The sequence below is a fragment of the Nematolebias whitei genome, chromosome 1, assembly GCF_014905685.2.
Source record: "Nematolebias whitei isolate Nwh7 chromosome 1, NemWhi1, whole genome shotgun sequence".
Lineage (NCBI taxonomy): Eukaryota > Metazoa > Chordata > Actinopteri > Cyprinodontiformes > Rivulidae > Nematolebias > Nematolebias whitei.
The window spans coordinates 51,506,909-51,528,498 of record NC_056498.1 but is presented as its reverse complement, the minus strand read 5'-3'; the positions used below and the strand labels follow the sequence as shown (position 1 = coordinate 51,528,498).

Below are 21,590 nucleotides of genomic sequence, written 5' to 3'. Positions count from 1 at the left end.
TATATATAGTGTTTTAAACCCTTCCCACACTCTTGCAATATTCTTAACGTTCCTAAACTCTAAACGCTCTAAAAGAGCACAGCATGGCATGATTTCAGCTCCCTGCCTCCTCTGCTCTTTGCCACCTGCAAGCGCTTCTGGCCACGCCCACTTCTCAGTTCTGTAACAGAGAACAGCTGATCAGCTGCAGCAGGAAGTTTATCCTGGAGTATGGGCTGTACAAAGGTGCAGCAGGTGCAAAATAACTTAAAATAATTTATTTTAAATAAAAATTCCATGCCGATCGTCCATCAATCAGCCAATTGTGGGTCATGTCCAATCTTATTTTGAAAAACGGCAATAGAGCGAAGCGAGTCCGCGATAAATGAACCGCGAAGTAGTGAGGGACTACTGTGTACATAAAAAACAGAGCCTTGTTAGGTAAAATGTTTGCCCTTTTCTCTATACTGTAGAGATGTCATAGCTGATAAGGTACTAACTTTTAATAAGTATCTGAAAGAATATAACTTCAAAAATGACTCTCTCACCTCCCATGCACCCTGGTGTGTTTGTGTTTTGAGCATGAGGGTCCAGTCGGGTGTCGGTGTGTCCAACTGGGCACAGTGGGGCAGAGTAAGGACCACAGGCCGGTTCAGCAGCATCCCAGATGGACCACAGCTCACCACAGGACTTAATACAGTCTGACTGCCCTCAGACGGCAACCTGCAAACATCAACACACACATTTGCAACAAAATATCACACGGCGTTCGTTAAAAAAGAAGACGATTGCCAGGAAAATGTGGGATTCGTTCAAGTTTCTGACAACGAGGAGGGTGGGGGGTGGATAAGACAACAAAAGCTCTCAAACAGTGTTTCACAGCCGCAAGCCTCACATCGGAGACGTTACTGATTGAGGTGAGAAAAAGGTCGGCTCTGCCCGTGGCTGCAAAGGGAGCGAGAGAAATAAAGGAATAAAGATGAAGGACACTCACGTTGTTTTGTCCCACTTGTTAATAATGAGGTACATCTCGTAGAACTTCCCCTGCGGGATCGTGCCAGGCGGGACCAGCAAACTCACACCTACGGGACAGAAGTGCTGACTTGTCTCATGTGTAATCAACATAATACAAGACTGACTCTGAGCGGAAACAAATTCAGCTTTCTTCAAAAAGACAAAGGATTTTCACAGGGGCGCCACCAAGTAGGGGGGCAAGGGTGACATCGTTTTAAAAGCTTTGTCCTTGGACTCCTCAATCTGTGTTTGTTAGCAAAATATCTCATGAACCACTGGATTCAAGCTGGTTGCTAATCAAAACTAGAAAACACAAAAATGGCTCAAACTTTGCCAGTTTTACAGATATATCGTTAAATTGTAGTGACATTATGTCATGTGATGGGGTCAGAGGTCAAAGATTTAAAAAAAGGCTTCTCAAGACACAAGAATCAACATACTTTCTCAAAATTGATCATTTTAAAGATAAATAGGAAGAATCAATTTGATTCAATGCTAAATGATAAGTAATCATTCCAGAACACGGAGGAACAGTAAAAAAAATTATACAAAATGTTTTTATTTAATTTTTTAGAATGAATTCCCTTTTTAATTTTTATTATTATCAAACATCTCCACTTAAATAATCTAAATAATGTTGATTAATATAAATCAAATGTAAAATATGAAGTTTAACTTGTTGATGTTTTTGTTTACTTCTGTGCTTTTTATCCTGAATGACCACATAGCAGTGACCTTCACATTGACAAATTGGCAGCATCCATCCATCCATCCATCCATCCATCCATCCATCCATCCATCCATCCATCCATCCATCATCTTTTACCCGCTTCTTCTTTTACAAGTCGTTGGGGTCACTCACTGTGTGAGAGGCGGGGTACACCCTGGACAGGTCTCAAGTCCATCACAGGGCAGTATGAATATACAAAATGGCTTATTGACTTAACGTTTGTTGTGGTAGTAGCTGATAGTCATCCGCAACACATACTCTAAGCACTAATAAGACCACACGAGATCTTTGTTCAAAACGTTACTAGAACCGTCTTCTTCCACCTGCGAAATATTAAATTAGAAACATCTTATCTAAAAATGATGCAGAAAAACTGGTTCATGCATTTGTCACATCTAGACTGGACTATTGCAATGGTTTATTATCTGGGTGTCCAAATACTTCTTTAAAAAGTCTTCAGTTGATCCAAAATGCTGCTGCCAGAGTCTTAACTGGAGTTACTGGGAAAGATCACATCTCCAGTTTTAGCTTCTCTTCATTGGATCCTTGTCAAGTCCAGAATTGAATTAAAAATCTTACTTCTAACCTACAAAGCTCTCAACAACCTAGCTCCAGCTTATATTACAGATCTTACTGTTCCATATTTTCCTAACAGAGCACTTCGTTCTTGACTGAAGGCTTTCTCGTGGTTCCTAGAGTTTCCAGGACCAGGATGGGAGGAAGATCTTTCAGTTCTCAGGCTCCTCTCTTGTGGAACCAACTTCCAGTTTCTGTCCGTGAGGCTGACACATTGTCCAGTTTTAAGACTGGGCTTAAGATGGTCCTTTTTGATAAATCCTATAGTTAGGACACGGTGGCGCAACTGGTAGAGCTGCTGCCTCTCAGCGAGCAGGTCCTTGGTTCAAACCCCGGTCCAGGGGCCTTCTGGGTGGAGTTTGCATGTTCTCTCCGTGCATGCGTGGGTTTTCTCCGGGTACTCCGGTTTCCTCCCACAGACCAAAAACATGCATGTTAGGCTGATTGGTAACTCTAAATTGTCCCTAGGTGTGAGTGAGAGAGTGAATGGTTGTTTGTCTCGTTTGTCTCTATGTGTCCCTGTGATGGACTTGCGACCCGTCCAGGGTGTACCCCACCCCTCGCACAGTGACTGCTGGACATGGGCACCAGCGACCCCCGTGACCCAAAAAATGGAATAAGCGGGTAAAGATAATGGATGGATGGATGGATATAGTTAGGGTTGGCTTGTCATGCTGCTATAGGCTTAGACTACTAGAGGACAAATTGACCTCGTTTTCCTAAATGAATTGTTAAAACTGAACAGTTTTCATTTGATACTATTTCTATCTTAACATGTGATTCTTGACCTGCCATTGTGTATCTGTTCCTCTCAAACCCAGCCGGTCGAGGCAGATGGCCACTTGTCCTGAGCCTGGTTCTGCTAAAGGATTCTTCCTCATGGGACAGTTTTTCCTTTCCACTGTCTCCTTCATGCTTGCTCAAGATGAGAGTTCTGTGATGGAGTTAAACTCAAAGCAGTCTGCTCCTCAGATAAACAATGTCATTAACTTACTTTTTTATAAATATGAATGCTTCTGTTCAGTGCCCTGAGATGACTTCTGTTGTAGTTTGTTGCTTTATAAACAAACTCAATTGAATTGTTGAAAACGTTGATCTTCAATGTGGCGGGAAATAATTACTTTTTCCAAAAAGAAAAATGATACCTTTAGATATCTTGATGCATGCTCAATAATCCAGGTAGAAAAATCTAACAAATACCTTTAGATATAAATATGATTTAATGCGAGGAGATGACACATTTCATTGAGTTTAGTAATTTACTGTCCTGTTTAATTATGAACTGTCAGGGGACAAAATAAGTAGCCTTAAATCAGAAGCTGCTTCACCAACTCCCATGTTGTATTATTGTTCCTGATAATTTAAATATGACCACAGCATAAAAAAATCTCCTGAAATTTTCTTATGGATTTTGGTTTTGGTGTGCTAAGATTACGTGGTCACCCCTTTGAAACTTTCTGTCGGCACCCCTGAGGTTTTTACCTGTGCTGGGGATGGTAAGGCGTCCACCCAGACTTCCCAAGGTGGCGCTGGTGCTCAAGCCCGGCTCTCTGGACAGTGTGTGGCTGTGATAGTCCCGCTCTCTCCCCACGGTGCCCACAGATTTCAGGCTGAGGATCTCCCCGTCACCCAGGCACATGTCGGCTGGCAGCTCCATGGAGGACAGGGTGGAGGAGTTGTACACCTTGATTTTAAGACTGGGGAGCGGGTCCAGCAAGGGAGAGGTGGTCATGGGGATTTTGTGGGGGCTGTCGTTGACTCCCTGCGGCAGGGAGAAGAGAGGACCCCGAAAGGTGCCTGCTGTGGCTGTCAGATCAGGTGGAGCTGAGGGATGAAGAGGGTGGGGGATATCTGTGAAAAAGACAGCAGAGAAAAAAAAAAGTCTCCTCTTATCAGGAGAAATGACACCGGCAGGGCGGTAAGTGCTCAGAGAGACACGAGTGAAATGGATTAATGCTGCTAATTAATATTTGATGGCACGAGCAAGGGAAAGGACACCCAGACAAATGCCTTTAAATGTAAAAAATGTAGTGGGGAGAGGAACGGGGAGTAGACTGAGAGGAGATAAAGGTACGTGGGATTTAATTTATGGTCTGATCATATGGAGCAACATGATAGATAAGTAACACGACTGAATAAGTATTCAGAAGAAAATCCTATAACCAAAAATCCACCTATTAAAAGATAAAACAGCACGTTTGTGTGCTTTAAAGTGTGGGAGCTCACCCTGTCTTGGAGGCTTGTAGTTGCCGGGGTGGAACGCTGCGGTAAGGGCTGATGAGGAATCTGTGATGTCTCCGTGGAGATGGCGGCACCGGCGACGGTACGCCAGCACGCCCACGCAGAGCACCATTATGACACTCAGCAGCAAAGCCACCACCAGGCCGATGTACACTGCTACACCCATACCTGGAGCCATGGCTGAAAGGAGGACGGAGACGGTCAGCACGACATAAAGTCCAGAAAATGAGACAAGACACGACAGTGACACAAATTTAAAGTTATCACAGCAGAGCAAGCTCAAGCTGAAACTACTGATTCGTTCATGTGTTTATTATAAGAATAAAGAGCAGCTATGCTTAATGTCACGGTATTGATATCACTTTAAGCTCATAGAGGCAGTGATTGCACATTCAGCTAAAAATAGTTAGGTCTGCGGTGAAATCTTATCGAAATGCGAAGGTGGGCCATGTTTTTGCTCGTGTTCACGTAAAAGTTCATTTAAAAAAATAAATAAAAATAAAACAAACGTTAATGAAACTCTCAGAAAGTAACCGCTGGATGTACATTTACAACTGATTAACTTTTGGAGTTAACTCCATTTAAAACGGTCAGCACAGCTAAATGATGCTGACAAATCAACATCAACAGTTTTAACAAAATCTGTGTTTAAAACTTTGGCATGCAATGCAGCGAGGGATGTGTATTCCTTCAAGGAATGCTGTTTCTTTTGCAGAAAAATCCTGAAAATGACCTCCATGCTGTCAGACAGTCTGTCAGCTTCTGGAGATACAATAAATTAATCTCTGTTGTAGCTTAGTTTCTTCTTCTTTCTGCGTTTCCCTCTTCAGGTGTCGCCACAGCGAGTCATCCTCCTCCATCTCACTCTGTCCTCACTCCATCTCCATCATGTTGTGGTTGTTGTTGTTATCCATTATTGTTTTTGTTGGTTTCTACTTTTTGGTGTCCTGTTATGTAATCTGTTGCTATGTGCTTGTTCTGTTTGTCCATGTACAGCACTTTGATGTGCTTTGTCACTGTTTAAAGTGCTTTATAAATAAATTGGTATGGTATGGTATGGTATCTACCTCCATGTCCTCTCTTACTGCATCCATAGATCTCCTCTTTGTCTTTTTCCTGGCAGCTGCATTTCTAACATCCTTCTACCAATATACCCACTGTCCCTCCTCTGGACATGTCCAAACCATCCCAGTCTGGTCTCTCTAACTTTATCTCCCAGTTGTTCAACCAGTGCTGTACCTCTGATGATCTCATTCCTAATCTTATCCTTGTCACTGCTAAGGAGAACCTCGACATCTTAATTTCTGCCACTTCCTGTTCTGTCTCCTGTCTTTTTGTCCTTGTCTCTGTCTCCAGACCATACAACACAGCTGGTCTCACAACTGTCTTGTAAACTTTTCTTTTGCTCTTTGCTGACACCCTTTAGTCACAAATCACTCCTGAAACTTTTCTCCATCCAATCCATCCTGCCTGGACTCTCTTTTTCACCTCTTTACCACATTCCCCATTTTCCTGGACAGTGGACCCCAAGTACTTGAAGTCCTGCACCTTTGTGACCTCTGCTCCTTGTAGCCTCACTGTTCCTCCACTGTTCTTACTATGGCTGACTTTAAATCCTCCTCTTTCAAGTGCATACCTCCACCTCTCCAAGTTTTCTTCCACCTGTTCCCTGTTCTCACCACAGATCACAACGTCATCTGCAAACATCATCGTCCACAAGGACTCCTGCTTGACCTCATCTGTTAGTCCAGGGGTGTCAAACTCACTTACATAAAGGGGGCCAAAATTAAAACCTTTTTCAAACTAAGGGCCAGTTTCAGAATCTACATTAAGTCGAGTTAGATCCCCAACATCTTTTCTTGGTTGCAGGTTCCTCAACAAGAGTTTGGTTTGTCTCATTTGACGTTCTCTGTTGCACTTTTGACATCTTAATCAAAGATTACTGAAAAAAATTAAAGTGATAAAAGTATTTTACATTTAAAATAAAATTTTGGGGGTCAGATAAGATGTCAATGAGGGCCACTTTCGGCCCCAGGGCCTTGAGTTTGATACATGTGTTAGTCGGTCCATATAGAGCAAACAAGAAGGGGCTCGGAGCCGATCCTTGATGCACTCCCACCTCCATCTGTCACTCCTACAGCACACAGCAGACGCCCTTCCCGACACAACCCTCACCATTTACCCTGCTTGGGATTGGCACAAGAGATACACTGGCTTGTGCTCCCTAGTGGCTAGTTTGTTTTAGCTTAGTTTGCTACTTCAATATTTAATTTTACAGCATTTATGGTAATTCATCTGGCAAACAATTTCTCTCTGTAGAGAGAAAAGCATCCTGCCAGCCCACAAAGAGGTGCAGGCTTGAAAAGACAAAACAGTGAGTGATGAAAATTAGCATGGCTGTCACTAAAAGATAATTTAAATATTTTATCTATGGTGTATAATTCACCTTTGCTAGACCAACATTTCTTTAGACAAACTGAATTTTAACTGAAGCCCTCTGCTCTAGCACGTTATTTGTTGCAAGTCATTTATTTTGAAGATAATTAGTGTCTCATAATTATGGGGTATCATTTGTAAAGTTACACAGGCAAAAAATAACATCAATATTTTGGTTTATTTAGCCTTTAATAAGAAAAAAAAGGTTGTTTTTTTTTAAAGTCATATTTTCACAATGTTATTCATACATTTATAAATGTCATAGTTCCAAACTAAATATTTAATTCACAAGCTAAATATTTAGTTTACAAACTAAATACTTAACTTGCAAGTTTAATATTTAGTTAGTAAACTAAATATTTAGGTGTTCTTGATGTTATATGTACAGCACTTTGTGGCAGCTGTGGTTGTTTTAAAGGTCTTTATAAATAAACTATTATTTTTTTTATTTATTATTATTATTAATAAATTAAATATTTAATTTCCAAGCTAAATATTTATTTTCGAAACTAAACATTTAATTTCCAAAATCAATATTTAATTTGCTAACTACATATTTAACTTTCACCTAAATATTAAACTTGCAAGCTAAATATGTAGCTTGCAAGTTAAATATTTAGTTAGCAAATTAAATATTTAGTTAGCAAATTAAACACTTAGTTTGCAAATTAAATATTTAGTTTAGGAATTACATGTTTAGAACTTAAATATTTAGCTTGGAAATTCAATATTTAGTTTGCAAATTAAATATTTAGAGTGGAAATTCAATATTAAATTTACAACTAAATATTTAGTTTACTAACTAAATATTTAACTTGCAAGTTAAATGTTTACTTTGTAAACTAAATATTTAGTTTGTAATTTAGTTTGGAACTATGTCATTTATAAATGTATGAATAACACGGTGAAAATATGACTTGGGAAAAAAAAGCTAATTTTTTTTTTCTTATAAAAGGCTAAATGAAACAAAATATTCCTGTTAATTTTTTACTGTAATTTTACAAACGGCACCCCATACATAATGGACTCGTACACTAAAAATAAGCCCAGGTGGCAGTAGGATGAGGGTGTAACTGGGCGCTGACTTCACCTGCTCCCTGTTGGGCACCCTCCTTCTCTCTTGCTGGGTGACTGGCTTTGACCGGCTTTGACCGGCCTTCACCGCCTGCTTAGCCCAGACTCCCCAACGCTGACCCAACCCTGACACGTGAGCCAGTCACACCAGAGCAGAAGTGAGGCAAGAAGACAGAACACAAAGTTGGCCGAAGACACACAAAAAAAGAGAAAAAGGAGTAGACAGGCTGGGTGTACAGAGAAAGCGAATGCTCGATGAGAAGCAATTTGGCAAAAAAAAGACAGGAAGCAGGAAGATAAGGTTGTGATTTGTTGAGAGGACAGAGGGGTTATAAGTGTGTTGGGGAGGAGGAATGAGATAAGAGTGGTGAAAGACACCGCAGAGCAGCAGAACGTGTGGAGGAGAAGAAAGCCGGAGGCAGGCCGGCTGGCAGAAGAGAGCTCCGGTGCTCACGTGGTGAGATTGAACCGAATCCGACAGCCGTCCGCACTTATTACCAGAAACGGAACAAATTAGGTGCATTACTGTGGCTACTCCCTCCCTGAGTCCACACCACGTGAAGACACAGGAATTAGCATCACTGCAAATGTAAACTAAGTCACAGATGAACTAAAAATCCAATCATTTATTTCGCCACCTCATATTTTATGGATCAATATGCCAATACATAAACTGAAAAACACAACACAGGAAACGATTATAAACACGCTGGACGATGGATGAGGAGGACTGTCGTCACTGAACTTAATCTGAGACGACGCAAAACGCAACGAACACGGATGTTAGGACTCTGCTCGCGCACACAGACACACACGTCCACAACACACAAAGACAAACAGTCTGAAGCTGTGAAGGAGTCAAAGGAAGTCATGGGAGCGTGAACTTACGATGGCTTGTATGTTCAACTGAGATCTTTTTATCTGTTTGAACAAGAGAAAAAAAAACAAGAAAAGAAAGAAAAGAAAGCAAAATCATAAAATGGGTGGACTAGTTGTTATGCAAATGAAAAATACCACACATAAAAAAGCAATATAAAAACAAAAAGTAAAAAAAAAAGCTAATTATCAGCAGGTAAATAATATATAAAAAAAAAATCAGAATTCACAATAATCAGCTGAATGTGTCAACGTAGAATGATGCGTTGACTTATTAAAAATAGAAAAACAATAAAATCAATATTAAAGTGATTAATGTATCTTTTACATTAAATCAACTAAGTTAAGGGGATTGTTCAGATCAGTTAAAGTGGGATTTAAATAATATGGGTTAGTATCTTACCTGTTGTAAATATCTCAGCAGGAATATCTTAAATTCCTGCCAAAGAAACTGCGATATGCAAAATTAACGGCAATGCCTTAATGTTTTCTCTACTGATAAACTGTTTGGAAATCTTTGAGAATAAAGTAGTTTCACGATGCTACCAATCCATTTTAGCTCTACATGGAACTCTATTCCTCCAACCTGAGGTCAATCAAAGAGCTACCGTTATTTTCACTGTATAAGTCAGTTTTTTTTTTAACGTAAATTAGCATGCCTGCGACTTATACAGCGAAGTGACGTATTTATGTTCCCCCCTCCATATTTATAACCCAATTTTTGACTGAGATCTGATGATTTCATTCATTCCGACATGGAAAATATTGAACACTACCATTTTCAGCCACTAGATGGCCTTCGACTAATATGGCAAGCCAAGTGTCTCATTAATAGTAGGGATGCACAATATTAGATTTTTTTGGCCGATATCCGATGTTTTATTTACTTTCCTTTTTCAGAACATAGCCCTCTTATTTAGGCTTATTTGCTACAAAAATTGTGTAACAGCTGTAAGAGCTGGTGACATATATTCAGTAACAGCCATATGATATACATAGCACTTTAACTTACATTAAATGAAAAGTGTTAAATGTTATTTATTAGCATTAGTCACCTGCGATGCTGTCTCACTTGTGGAGGCTTGTTCCAGGTTCCTATAGCTGCAGTGTGGGATCCTCTGCTCTCATGTGCATGAAGGACAGCCGTTTTAAGTTCAAAGTTTTTATCTATCCATCGTGCCGTAAGACTAATCATGCTAACGGGGCTAACACTTGACGTCCAAATGTCTGTGGTAAAACTCACCCAAGTGCTATCGGCTATTAGCTTCTCAATGACGTCAGAAATGACTTGCTACATCGGAAAAATATCTCAGACTGGGGACGATGTAGCGAGACTCATCGTAGCCCAAAAATCTTTGGAATCCGACATCCTTAACAAAAAAAACAAACTTCTGCACCGCCGACGTTTTGAATTTTCCTCTCCGCCGTGAGATCAGGTAGGCGCGCGTGACGTCATCACGTTGTGCTGCCATTGCAGGCATCCTCGTCACTGGGTTGCCATACAAAAACAGCACCTTTTATATCGGTGAGTTATTTTGATGGACTGGCCGATTTCCGATATTGAACTTTAACGCTAATATCGGCCGAAACCATGTCGATAATATTGTGCATCCCTAATTAATAGGTAAAGTGGGTATTAATGAGACACTTGGCTTGCCATACCAAGCCACCTTCGTCTCGCTTCAGAACTCCTGGAGCAAACATCAAATCAGCTGCATTTCGCTGCACCGCCCAGGAGAAATGCAGCTGATTTGATCATTAAAGTGAATTTATTAAGGAAAAGTTCAACTGAGACACATATTTACCATAAAGTCGAGCAAACAAATAATTATTTTTAGGTGGGTTATCTTGTTAAATTTCGAAGAAATGCAAAGTGAGTCTTCTCAATGAGTGCTTCCGCAAATGGGCTTTGAAATTCAGCTTATTTGACCATTAAAATTAATTTATTAAGGAAAAGTTCAACTGAGACACACCTTTGCTATAAAGTTGAGCAAACAAATACTTTGTAATTGTTTTACAATGTTAATCTTGTTAAATTCTTGTTAAAGTCCTCCCATGCACGCTCCCACGGCCACCATTTGGCAGCCAATCGATTTTTGGCACCACACCAGCCAACATTTCCGGGTTGTCAGCGGTGACGCGCATAATAGATGCAATTTATATATTTATGTTTTTTTCCACTTTATTAGATATAATTGGACTGATGCAACTTATATGGTGGCAAATACGGTACCTACAACAGGTAAGATTATTTTTTGTTGCTATTCTTTCCACAAAATTTTACTTCAAAAGTTCTGAACTCTCTTTAAGGACTGTTTTGAAAATGAACAGGGACCTTTGCATTTGTGTGGCCCATGTGGAGCCTAAAAAGACAGAAACACGCCCTGCAGTGTAGATTATCACCTTAACCCCATGAAAAATATTCACTGTGCCTGATGGAAGCAGTTATTTCCCAGTAACACTTGTGTGAATCCTAACTGAACATTTGAAGAATATCAAAACCATCTTTCAGGATTGTGTCACTTAGCAGCTTCTCAAATCAAATCACCTTTTCTCCATAGCATCATCAAAACACCGAATGGTTTTCCTGAGTTTGCCATTCGTCCAATCGTAATTAGAACCTAGCAGGAAGCTACGAAGACGATGTCTCAAAGCCTTTTACGTTTACGACTGCGGCGTTTCGTGAAAGGAGCTGAGGGAAGGGAGCTCCAATTATTTGATCATCATTTGATCTTGTGACCACAGAATAATCATTTTAACTCACAGTGGAAACATAAAATGCTTATTTATCGCTCATCGCTGCAAGCTAAATGCGATAATGTTTTTGCTTGTGACTGTGTGCATTTGCACGCGTTTGCTCGTCTGTAGCGTTAACAAAATATCTCATGAACCAAGATGTCTACTGTCCGGTCCGAGTCTGGTTAATCATGTCAGATTCTGTTTGATAGATTTAAAACACAGTTTGGCTGTAAGTGTCTGTTGGTTTTGTTGTGTCAGTTTGTGACTTGCATGATTTTGATTTTAAGAGCGTACGCGAACGTCTCACTTCCTTTGTGGACGTGCAACTCTAAGATTTTAATGCACTGTCAGCTGGATTCTTCCCAGCTCGTCCCGGGCAGCACATTGGGCGTCAGTCTGACTCACTCTCATATGCTCGTCCCCCATGCTAATTTCTCGACCTGGCCGTGTCACGCTCACTTCCCACTCGATCCGTTCCTCTGGCCTTCGCTCGCTCCGTCTTTCTTTTTCTTCTGCTTTTTTTTTTTCATCTGTGCCTTTTAGATCTGGATCAGTTGCCGCCTCTCTTTGCGAAGCAAAATTTTCCCTCATGAATCATCCGTCTGCGATTTGATTTGGCCTTACTTTTATCTCTCGGCACGTTCAGTGCGGCGCCGTGGCCTGACACCAGGAGAAGACAACGTTTCATACAAACGGACGGAAAAAGAAACTTTGAAAAGTAGCAAAATGGCAAACTATGATTAATTACCGGTAAGTCACTGCTGGTGACTTTTTATATCATCAAATGGACAACCACCTGAAGCACAAAACAGGTTTTCAGTGAATAGATTTGTTTTTCAGATATTAGACAGTTGAACTGTTTTGAATCAGTAAATTAAAGGTCGGAGGGAAGCATTTCTTTACATGAAGTCAAGCTGATACTCTGACCTGACATTTACCGAACAGTTGCTGCAAAGAGCCAGCATTCTTCGAAGGAATGCATATCGCCCGCTGTTTTTCATGACAGAATTTCAATTCAAGTTAGCTGACTGTGTCACATTTTACGAGATGTGTCAGTGCTCAGAGCATGAGTTAAGGATGACTCTGAGCTACTACCACACATTGTATCTTAATATATGTAAAACTAAAAATTTATGGCCATTTTTGTATTTTTTGGCTGAAACTGATTAGTTTTGATGGGCACCTTGAATCGTTTGTGCTGCTGTTATTTGGTATATTACTGATTTTTGCATAAATTTGAATACCCTGCAACTTATAATATACCCCATATTTATAATCCAATTTTTGGCTGAGATCTGACAATTTCATTCTGACATGAAAAATATTAAACACTACCATTTGCAGCCACTAGAGGGCCATAGAGCTGTATGGCAAGCCAAGTGTCTCATTAATGGGTAAACGTGGCTATTAATAAGACACTTGGCTTGCCATACTGGCCACCTTCATCTTACTCCGAGACTCCTGGAGCAAACGTCAAATCAGCTGCATTTCTCCGCGCTGCCCAGGCAAAATGCAGCTGATTTGACCATTAAAGTGCATTTATTAAGGAAAAGTTCAACTGAGACACACCTTTGCTATAATTTTGAGCAAACAAATAATTGTTTTTAAGTGTTAATCTTGTTAAATTCTTGTTACAAGTCATCCTGTGCATGCTCCTGCGGCCGCCATTTTGGCAGTCAATCGATTTTTGGCACAACACCAGCCCACGTTTCCGGATGGTCAGCGGTGACGCATAATAGATGCGACTTACACAGCGATGCGACTTATTTACGTTTTTTCCCACTTTATTAGACATTTTTGGACTGATGTGACTTATACAGCGGAAAATACGGTAAGTGTTTACCATATTTCTTTGTTCACATCTTAGATCTTAGTACTGTTTTTCTTTTACAATTTATACTTTTGTTGGATGTAACAGGGACCCTGTGTACACAGTTTTGTTCCACCTCATGCACCACATATGACGTGAATGACAATAAAGAACCTTGATCTTGAATTGGGATTACGTCCAGATTTATTCAATTAAGGATGTTTTTTTTTTTTTTTATGATTACCTTCTGACATTTTTATTAAAATTGGTCCAGTGGTTTATGAGATATTTTGCTGACAGACAAACAGGGATGATGACAAAGGTTATAACAAAAGTTTCACGCAAAGATCTTGAGCAACATGTTGGAGCTTGGAGCATATAATGGGGATGACTATGTTTTAACTCAAAATCTATACAACTGGCTAAGATATACCCATTTGGCTGTGGCAGCCATCTTGAAATAGGTTGATTCCAAAATGTAAATCAGCTGTAAAGATCCATTATATTCTAAGACTTTTATTTTAATCTGTCCACTGCTTCATGAGATATTTTGCTTAAAGTGTGAGCAAACACACACACACAGGCAAAAACATGATCGCTCCATCAAAATAAATAAATAGTAAGACTTACTTTTTGCACACAGCCCCTCGGTGCAATTCTTACTCTCCATCATGCTGCCACTGCAATGCTTTCCTCCATTTATAGGTGGAGGGGCTTGGCACTCGCGACTGCGCCAGTGTGTGCACTCCGTCCCGCAGGCGGACCACTTTGCCCACTCCGTCCAGCCTCCGTCCACTGGAATCACAGCAGAGAGGTGAGTCATTTTAGCGCTCGATCCTTCCATCAGTGCAGGTAAGAGGGAGATTGGGCGTGACATTCTCATGGTGTGTGATGTGATGGCTGGAAGTGTCTCCATTTTTTTGCAGTTTGCTGCTTTTAGAGTCAGGGTACTCTGACTCACAGCAAGGCAAAAAAAATAAACAAATAATTGGTATGATTCATGGTTGAAACGTGCTGTGTTCCTTCCTCTAGCAGCAACAATTAGGAAAAAAAATGTTCTGTTAAAAGTTAATTTTTCTTTCCCAAGTTAGTGAGATCAAGATATTAAGAGCCCCAGAGGGACAAAAAGTTTAAAAACGTTCCTTTTCACTCTGCTGTTTGCCATATATTGCACCATTACCACTTTACCTGAACATGTTCAATAACGTATGAGTACACCCTGTTTTTGTTATTTTACCTGGGCACATTGTGGTGCAAGTTACTCTCTGCACTGGCGGGCCCTCACAGAAGGCTCCTCCATTCAGAGGGGCTGGATTGGTGCAGCTGCGTGTTCGCCGTTGCCAGCCCCGCCCGCAGCGAGCGTTACACTCTGACCACTCAGTCCAAGAAGACCAACCTCCGCTCACTGACACAGAGACACACAGACAGGGAAAGACTTTCAGTCGTCCAAACGTACATGCATCTCGTTCGCCTGATCCCCACATTTATGGTCAGAAGTTTGCAACCAGTCATCGCGGACATGAACGTTGGTTAGATTTAGGGTTTTTAACAATTTGTTTGAATTGTCTTTTCCCAGGATGGAACGAGTCCGGGAGCACAAGTGAGAATTTATTTAGGATTTTCTCTAATCCAGTCGAGGTTAAAAATACACAAAAGCCAAACATCCATCCATTCCACTAAATCCTTTAATAAATAGTGCTGAAAGTTCTAAATGTCTTTTAGCTTGACAAGGCCGAGGCCTTTTAGCTTCTCATCCGTGACTGTGATTATTTGCAGCATGTGGTTTCAGTTTTCAGCATAAAAAGAATGCGTTCGACGGCATTCACTGGATTGATTAATGCTCATCTGTCCTCCTTAGATAAAAGGAAACTGATCAAAATCCATTGAGGGTCAAGACTATCATGAACTGGATACCGCTGGAACACTAATGGAGTAAGTGACACCTTCAAGCTCGACTGAAATCTGCAGCTGCCCACACGGACGATCCAAATGCCTCCTAGAGAAAGGCTTGATGATCAGACAAGAAAAAGGTTGAGCTGTTTGGTCACAGTGACAAAAAGTGTGTTTGGAGGAGTCAGAGAGGTTTTCAAACTGTATACAGGAGTCCCCCACTATATTGCAGTTCACTTTTTGCAGCTTCACTATATCGTGGGTATTTTAAACCCAGTTTTTTATATTGAGTGTACATGCTGTGCACTACTGTACATTCATCTCATCATCTTCATCGCGATCACCAAAGTGTTTAAGAGCATATGAAGTGTTTATAAGAGAGTGGGAAAGTTTAACAAGTGTGTGGGAAGAGTTTATAAAGCCTTAAATATATACTGTACAGTGTTTCCCCTACTGTTATACAAGCAGGGCGCCCCGCCTACTGAACCGAACTGCGCGTCAAAACCCATTGGCAGCGACGTAGTGCTAAGCTAGCTGCACACAATACAGGCATGCTAGCTAAAAAGCTAAAGGCAGCGCCCATGCTGCCTCTTCCCTCATGCTGAACCCCCCCCAACCACTTGAAAACTGTCAGTACAAATAGTGCACAGCTCAGACGACACCCCCATACCCCCAATTGGCACTGACGTAGCGCTAAGCCAGCCTGCGAAAAATACAGGCACGCTAGCTAAAACACTAAAGGCAGTGCCCATGCTGACTCTTCCCTCATGCTGAACTCTCACACTGAACCCCCCCACTTCCAACCACTTGAAAATTGTCAGTACAAACAGTGCGCAGCTCAGACGACACCCCCATACCCCCAATTGGCATTGACGTAGCGCTAAGCCAGCCTGCGAAAAATACAGGCATGCTAGCTAAAAAGCTAAAGGCAGCACTCATACTGCCTCATGCTGAACCCTCACGCCGAAACCCCGCCCCTCACTCAAAAACGGTCTGTACACTCCGTCAACACGCCCTCCCACCCCCACCCAAATCACGCGGACGAGATGAGCACCCCACCATGGCAAGTTATGACAAGTTATCCAGGGAAAAACACTGATATAAATAATAAAATAAATATAACGCCGCTAGGGCAGCACGGTGACGCAACTGGTGGAGCTGCTGCCTCTCAGCGAGCAGGTTACCCTGGTTCAAATCCCGGTCCGGGGGCCTTTCTGGGTGGAGTTTGCATTGTTCTTTCCGTGCATGGGTGGGTGTTCCAACAGGCGCATTAAGCTAAACACACATCAGAACTGGTTTCTGAATAAATAAATCAGCTAATATTAAGCTTCTGGAATGACTGTCCAAAAACTCAACCTCAGTACAATTGAACATTTGTGTTATATTTCCTTAAAAGCCGGATCCCTGCAAGAAACCAACCAATTTAAGTGAACTCGGGAAAGAGTGGTCTAATATCCAAACTTGTTGATGGACACACAAAAAATGTGATCAAAGTGCAACTTGCAAAAGAACAATTAACCAAATATTAGTAGGAGCAGATGTATTTAGGCCTGTATTGGTGGATTAGAGAAAGCTCACAATAAATTCTAACTTGTGCCCCCAATTATTTTATGAATCATAACACCATGGAAAAAAATGGTATAAATAATTTAAAGTCAAATATTTATATGGATTTTATGCCTATGATTAGTGGATGCAAACTCCTGGCGGCAACTGTAGCTAAAATTAGAAGTTTAAAGCTGCTAAAATGTACAGTTTGAGTTGATCGGTTCATCGCGCGACATTGTGAACTGCTAAACAAAGGAACACAGGGATGATTCTAGTAGCCCACAGTCCAAAAATCCCAGGAAAACCAACATTTCGATAGTTTTGAATCAAAACTATCTTCGAACACAAATGGGATGAGGTTTACGTCTCATGTGTGGAGCATGAGAAGGAAGAGCTGAAAAATTCAGCTTGCTTTACCGTAAACGATGAGCGTCGCTGTGCTGCTCCGCCTTTTCGCCACCACGTTCCGAGCCACGCACGTGTAGTTAGCTGTGTCCGAGAGCCTGGCCTGTTTGACGATCAGATTGTGATCAATGGTAATCAGGAAATTGGAGTCCTGCGACGGATCTATGATGTCCTCATTCTTCAGCCAGTCCACCTTGAAGGATGCAAAAGGAGAAATACGCACACCGCTGAAATAAAGACCAGGAAGTTGATTACGAAGACAAAAAAAAAAAAAAATCCAAGAAAGGCGCAAACAGGATTATTAACAAGAATCTACACCAACATTGTTTATGTTGTAATGAATATGAAGTTGCAACAATAAACAAGGTACTTATTAAGAGAAGCAACTATAGAGCTTAGAAATTAATCCTGTTTTTTAATCGTTAATATCTTCGGCTGATGTTCCTTCATATAATTTAGGAGGCGTTTATGCATGAGCATGACAGCACCGTACACACATGGCGCCTTTCAGTAAACACAATCAGCCTGCAGGGATTTAAACGTCACAGTGCACACTGGTGATCAAACCCTTGTGAAAGTTTATGATTCTTTCAAAAGAAAAGAGCAACACAACTTTCTATCAAATCATGGCGAGCTACACAATTATTAATACATGTCAAAATCACTTTGAAGCCACATATTCATATCCTTTCTGTTATTCTCTTATTCAGTGCCGGCTGGTGGAGTTTTCTCCAGGGTGGGCTGTATCTCAAAAATAGACACATACATACACACACACACACATACACACACACACACACACACACACACACACACACACACACACACACATATATAATAATAATAATTATTATTATTATTATATAGGACAAGCTCTACTGTACATGTAAATTTTTGCATGTATTTGTATGTGTCTAATTAACAGCCCTGGTTGTTTGTTCATATAAGTGCTGTGTTCTTCTGTACACTTCATTTGTTAGTTTGTTGTATACTTGCCATTTGCTTAAATAAAGATTTTTTAAAAAGTGTCACTGCACAATCTGTTAGGGGATCGGAAGCACAATTCGTACTGTGCGCCCATACTCTGGGCGCAGGAGAGTTGCGCCCAGAATAGTCTTATATCTTGTAATGAAGAGGAGCTAACTGCACATGTACAACTTTTAACGAGTCTATGGGCAAAGATTCTTGCGCCCCCAGAGCGAAAACACATCATCAATCAGCGACAACGTTTTTGAAAGAAACAACCTTACTCATCATTAACTATAAAATATTTATCTTACACAAAAAAAAATATATATATATACATATATTTTGAAATATTTTATTTTTATTATTTAATTTTTTTAACATCTTCAAGGTAATATGATGTGAATGGTGGGGTGGCGCCCTAGCGCCCTCTATTGGCCAGCCACCACTGCGCTTATTATGCTTTCATACTGCTTTTTTCATGGAACACAATAGACGTGATACTAAGCTACTCCAAGAAACTCTTACAGCTGGGCAAATTGTTCTTGAATGACAAAAATCTGCATGCAGGAATCATTTTGTTTTCCCTCCTGATTTGATTTGCTTTTGTCAGAGAAAAATGAGCCCGTTTGATTTATTGTACACTCAGAGCAGCCCCGTTAAAACACGAAACAATGTTGAATGGAAGCCTTTTTGATCATTTACAGAATTATCATCTGTGTCTGCGTGCGTTGGGGTTTCTGTTAGCATAATATCACATAAATCGCTGGTTGAACTTTCAGAAAGTAATCACTGGATGTATAACTACTTTTTGTGTGGACAGCTAACTGAATTTAAAAATGACAAATCTGGCCTTAACCCAGAGGTCTGCAACCTTTTTGATCAATAGAACCATTTCTGCCTCTCCGCTCACTAAATAAAACGGGTGGAGCCACAAAACCTGCTACAAACTGTGATTATCAACTGATGGCCCATGGGCCACGGAGTTTGTTGGAGTGGGGCTTTTCTGGCCAATGGGAGTGACATTATAAAACTAAAATTATATAATGAATTTTAACATTTATTAATATTTTTACATTTTAAGACAAAAAAAAGACCAAAGGAGGAAAATAATTATAGTTTACACCATCCATCCATTATAAAAATTAAAACACTGAACTCTGCAGGCGACGTATGTGAGGAATAATAAATAAATGTCTGGTGGGGCTGCGGTAGCTCAGTGGCCAGTGTCGTGGTCTTGTAATCCTGAAATTGCAGGTTTGATCCCAGGATGTGTCAGGAAAGGCATCCGGCATAAAACAAATTGCCAAATCTTTCATACAAGTGGTGACCCCTGAAGAAGGGAGCAGCCGAAAGAAAGTTCCTTGAGTTTTCAACAATTTCCTGCTGGATCATTAAAGCTATTATCTTATGTTTCTAGTAGTTATTGGGCAAAAATTTACAAACATTTGACAAGAAAACTGCCAAAACTAGCCTTTTCTGTTGTGGGTGTAAAAATCAACACAAGTAAATTTCATGAAGTTTTGGTCAAAGCTTCAAAGAGCTGCCGATGAGGGACTGAAGAGCCACATGTGGCCCCAAAGCCGCAGGTTGTAGACGCCTGCCTTAACCCATTCAGTTTTTAAAAATATTGAGCTAAAAATAGATGTGGTAGTAGCTGAGATGGATCCTCAAACAGTTTTGCGAGATAAAAATAGCAGAGTTTTGTTGTTTCAGTCAGGTGAAGAATGGCGAGGACAACAAGAAGGACAGAGACACCTACCTCAGCAGCAGGCATGCCCTCCGGGGGCCGACACTGCAGCAGCACCTCCTGCTCGAGCCGCACCTCCCTCCCCAGAGGCTCCTGCTCAAAGTTCTTCCTCAGGTCTACAGGAGGCGACGAGAGATGTCAGCAGTTGGAGACGTGCTGCTTCTCAGTCACACACACTTATAATATGCAAAGCTGCAAAAAGCCTCTGTCTCTATATGACATTTTCCACTCCGTACCCTCATAAGCATGCAACGTGTCAATCACCCCGCGCCACACATTACCCTAGCTAAGACGGAGAGCTTCCAAAAATCTATTTGCATATACACTTAAGCTGACACATGCGACAAGCTAAAAACTCAAAACCGTTTTATTTTCCTGCATCTCCTGCTGCCTTTAAACCTTTCTCAGTCACACACGTGCACGCGCACAGAGCTTTGATACTAACAGGCGATGCGAACATAAGCGCGGTTGCTCTTGGTGGTGCCGGCCGAGCTCCAGGCCACACACTGGCACCAGTAGTCCTCGAGTCCGAACAGCTCCTCCACCTGGGTCCTGGACACGGAGATGTCCACCTCACGCACAACCAGACCTGCGTACGGTAAAATCATAAGGAGGGAGGGGGACGGATCAGTGAAGCATAGTTTTCATAGCATGTTTAATTTATGCACTGGCTCCATGCCAAAAGCAGTTAACATGCACATAAAGTCCTAAAGGACCTAATGGATTTTATAGTTGAAAATGATGTTGGTAATTAGGTATGATGTTTATCTCTGAAATACAAGGTGACATTACTCTGTGTGTGTGCGTGTGCATGTACCTGTGTTCTGATCCAGGCTCTCTCTGGTGATGTGATCATTCTGATTCACCCACTCTCCGTTACATTTGAAGTAGATCTGGGTGGCCGGCGACGCCCGGCAGCGCAGCTGGACCGGTCGGTTCTTCACAATGAAACCATTCTCTGGTTCTAGCAGGAACTCTGGCAGCGGTTCTGCCGGTGCAGACGGGAAAGAGTCGGGGAGAACATCGGCATCGCTGTAGTCGCTGCCCTCTGGAAACAAACAGATGATCGAGACGGTTAAATAAATAAATTAATAAATAAAAATTAACAGGACTAGGAGCTACTATTTTGGAGGCTCAATCTGGACTTGAACCAATATGTAAAATTTGACAATCACGCCCTATTTTCATGTGCTCAGGCTGCAAAACTGAACTCCTGCCATTATTTTGATGCCAGCCCTGCCTACATCGTACACACCGTGGGCCCACCCACAAATTTATGTTTACATTTTGCCCATGTGGTTTGTTACAGTTTTATATATCTTTATTTATTTGGCTAGAAACTGTGCCCAAAATCCATCCTGCATTTGTAAAAAGCTAATTAGCAGTGGAAAGCAAAAGATAAATAAACAAATACATCAGCTAACCAGAGAACTTACACGTGCTGTGAAAAAGCTGTTTAAATGCTAAATGACTTTACTGATGTTTGCTGAAATACCTGTAATGGAGTGGTAGCAGCTAGAAGATGCAGAACACTAGCTAAATGCTAAAAGAAGCAG

At 41.1% G+C, this 21,590-nt stretch overlaps 1 protein-coding gene across 1 annotated transcript in view; it reads right to left on the bottom strand.

The window, feature by feature from the left end:
• The window catches only part of unc5b (unc-5 netrin receptor B), a 67,802-nt gene that overhangs the window by 9,994 nt on the left and 36,218 nt on the right, over positions 1-21,590 (bottom strand). Inside the window, exons 2-12 of the mRNA XM_037692666.1 lie at positions 20,852-21,082; positions 20,480-20,623; positions 20,047-20,150; positions 17,331-17,511; positions 14,713-14,880; positions 14,106-14,270; positions 8,939-8,971; positions 4,526-4,720; positions 3,782-4,150; positions 974-1,061; positions 528-702 (exon numbers count right to left, since the gene is read on the bottom strand). Of these exons, the coding sequence (XP_037548594.1) occupies positions 528-702; positions 974-1,061; positions 3,782-4,150; positions 4,526-4,720; positions 8,939-8,971; positions 14,106-14,270; positions 14,713-14,880; positions 17,331-17,511; positions 20,047-20,150; positions 20,480-20,623; positions 20,852-21,082 (1,853 nt within the window). The remainder of the gene's footprint in view (positions 1-527; positions 703-973; positions 1,062-3,781; positions 4,151-4,525; positions 4,721-8,938; positions 8,972-14,105; positions 14,271-14,712; positions 14,881-17,330; positions 17,512-20,046; positions 20,151-20,479; positions 20,624-20,851; positions 21,083-21,590) is intronic.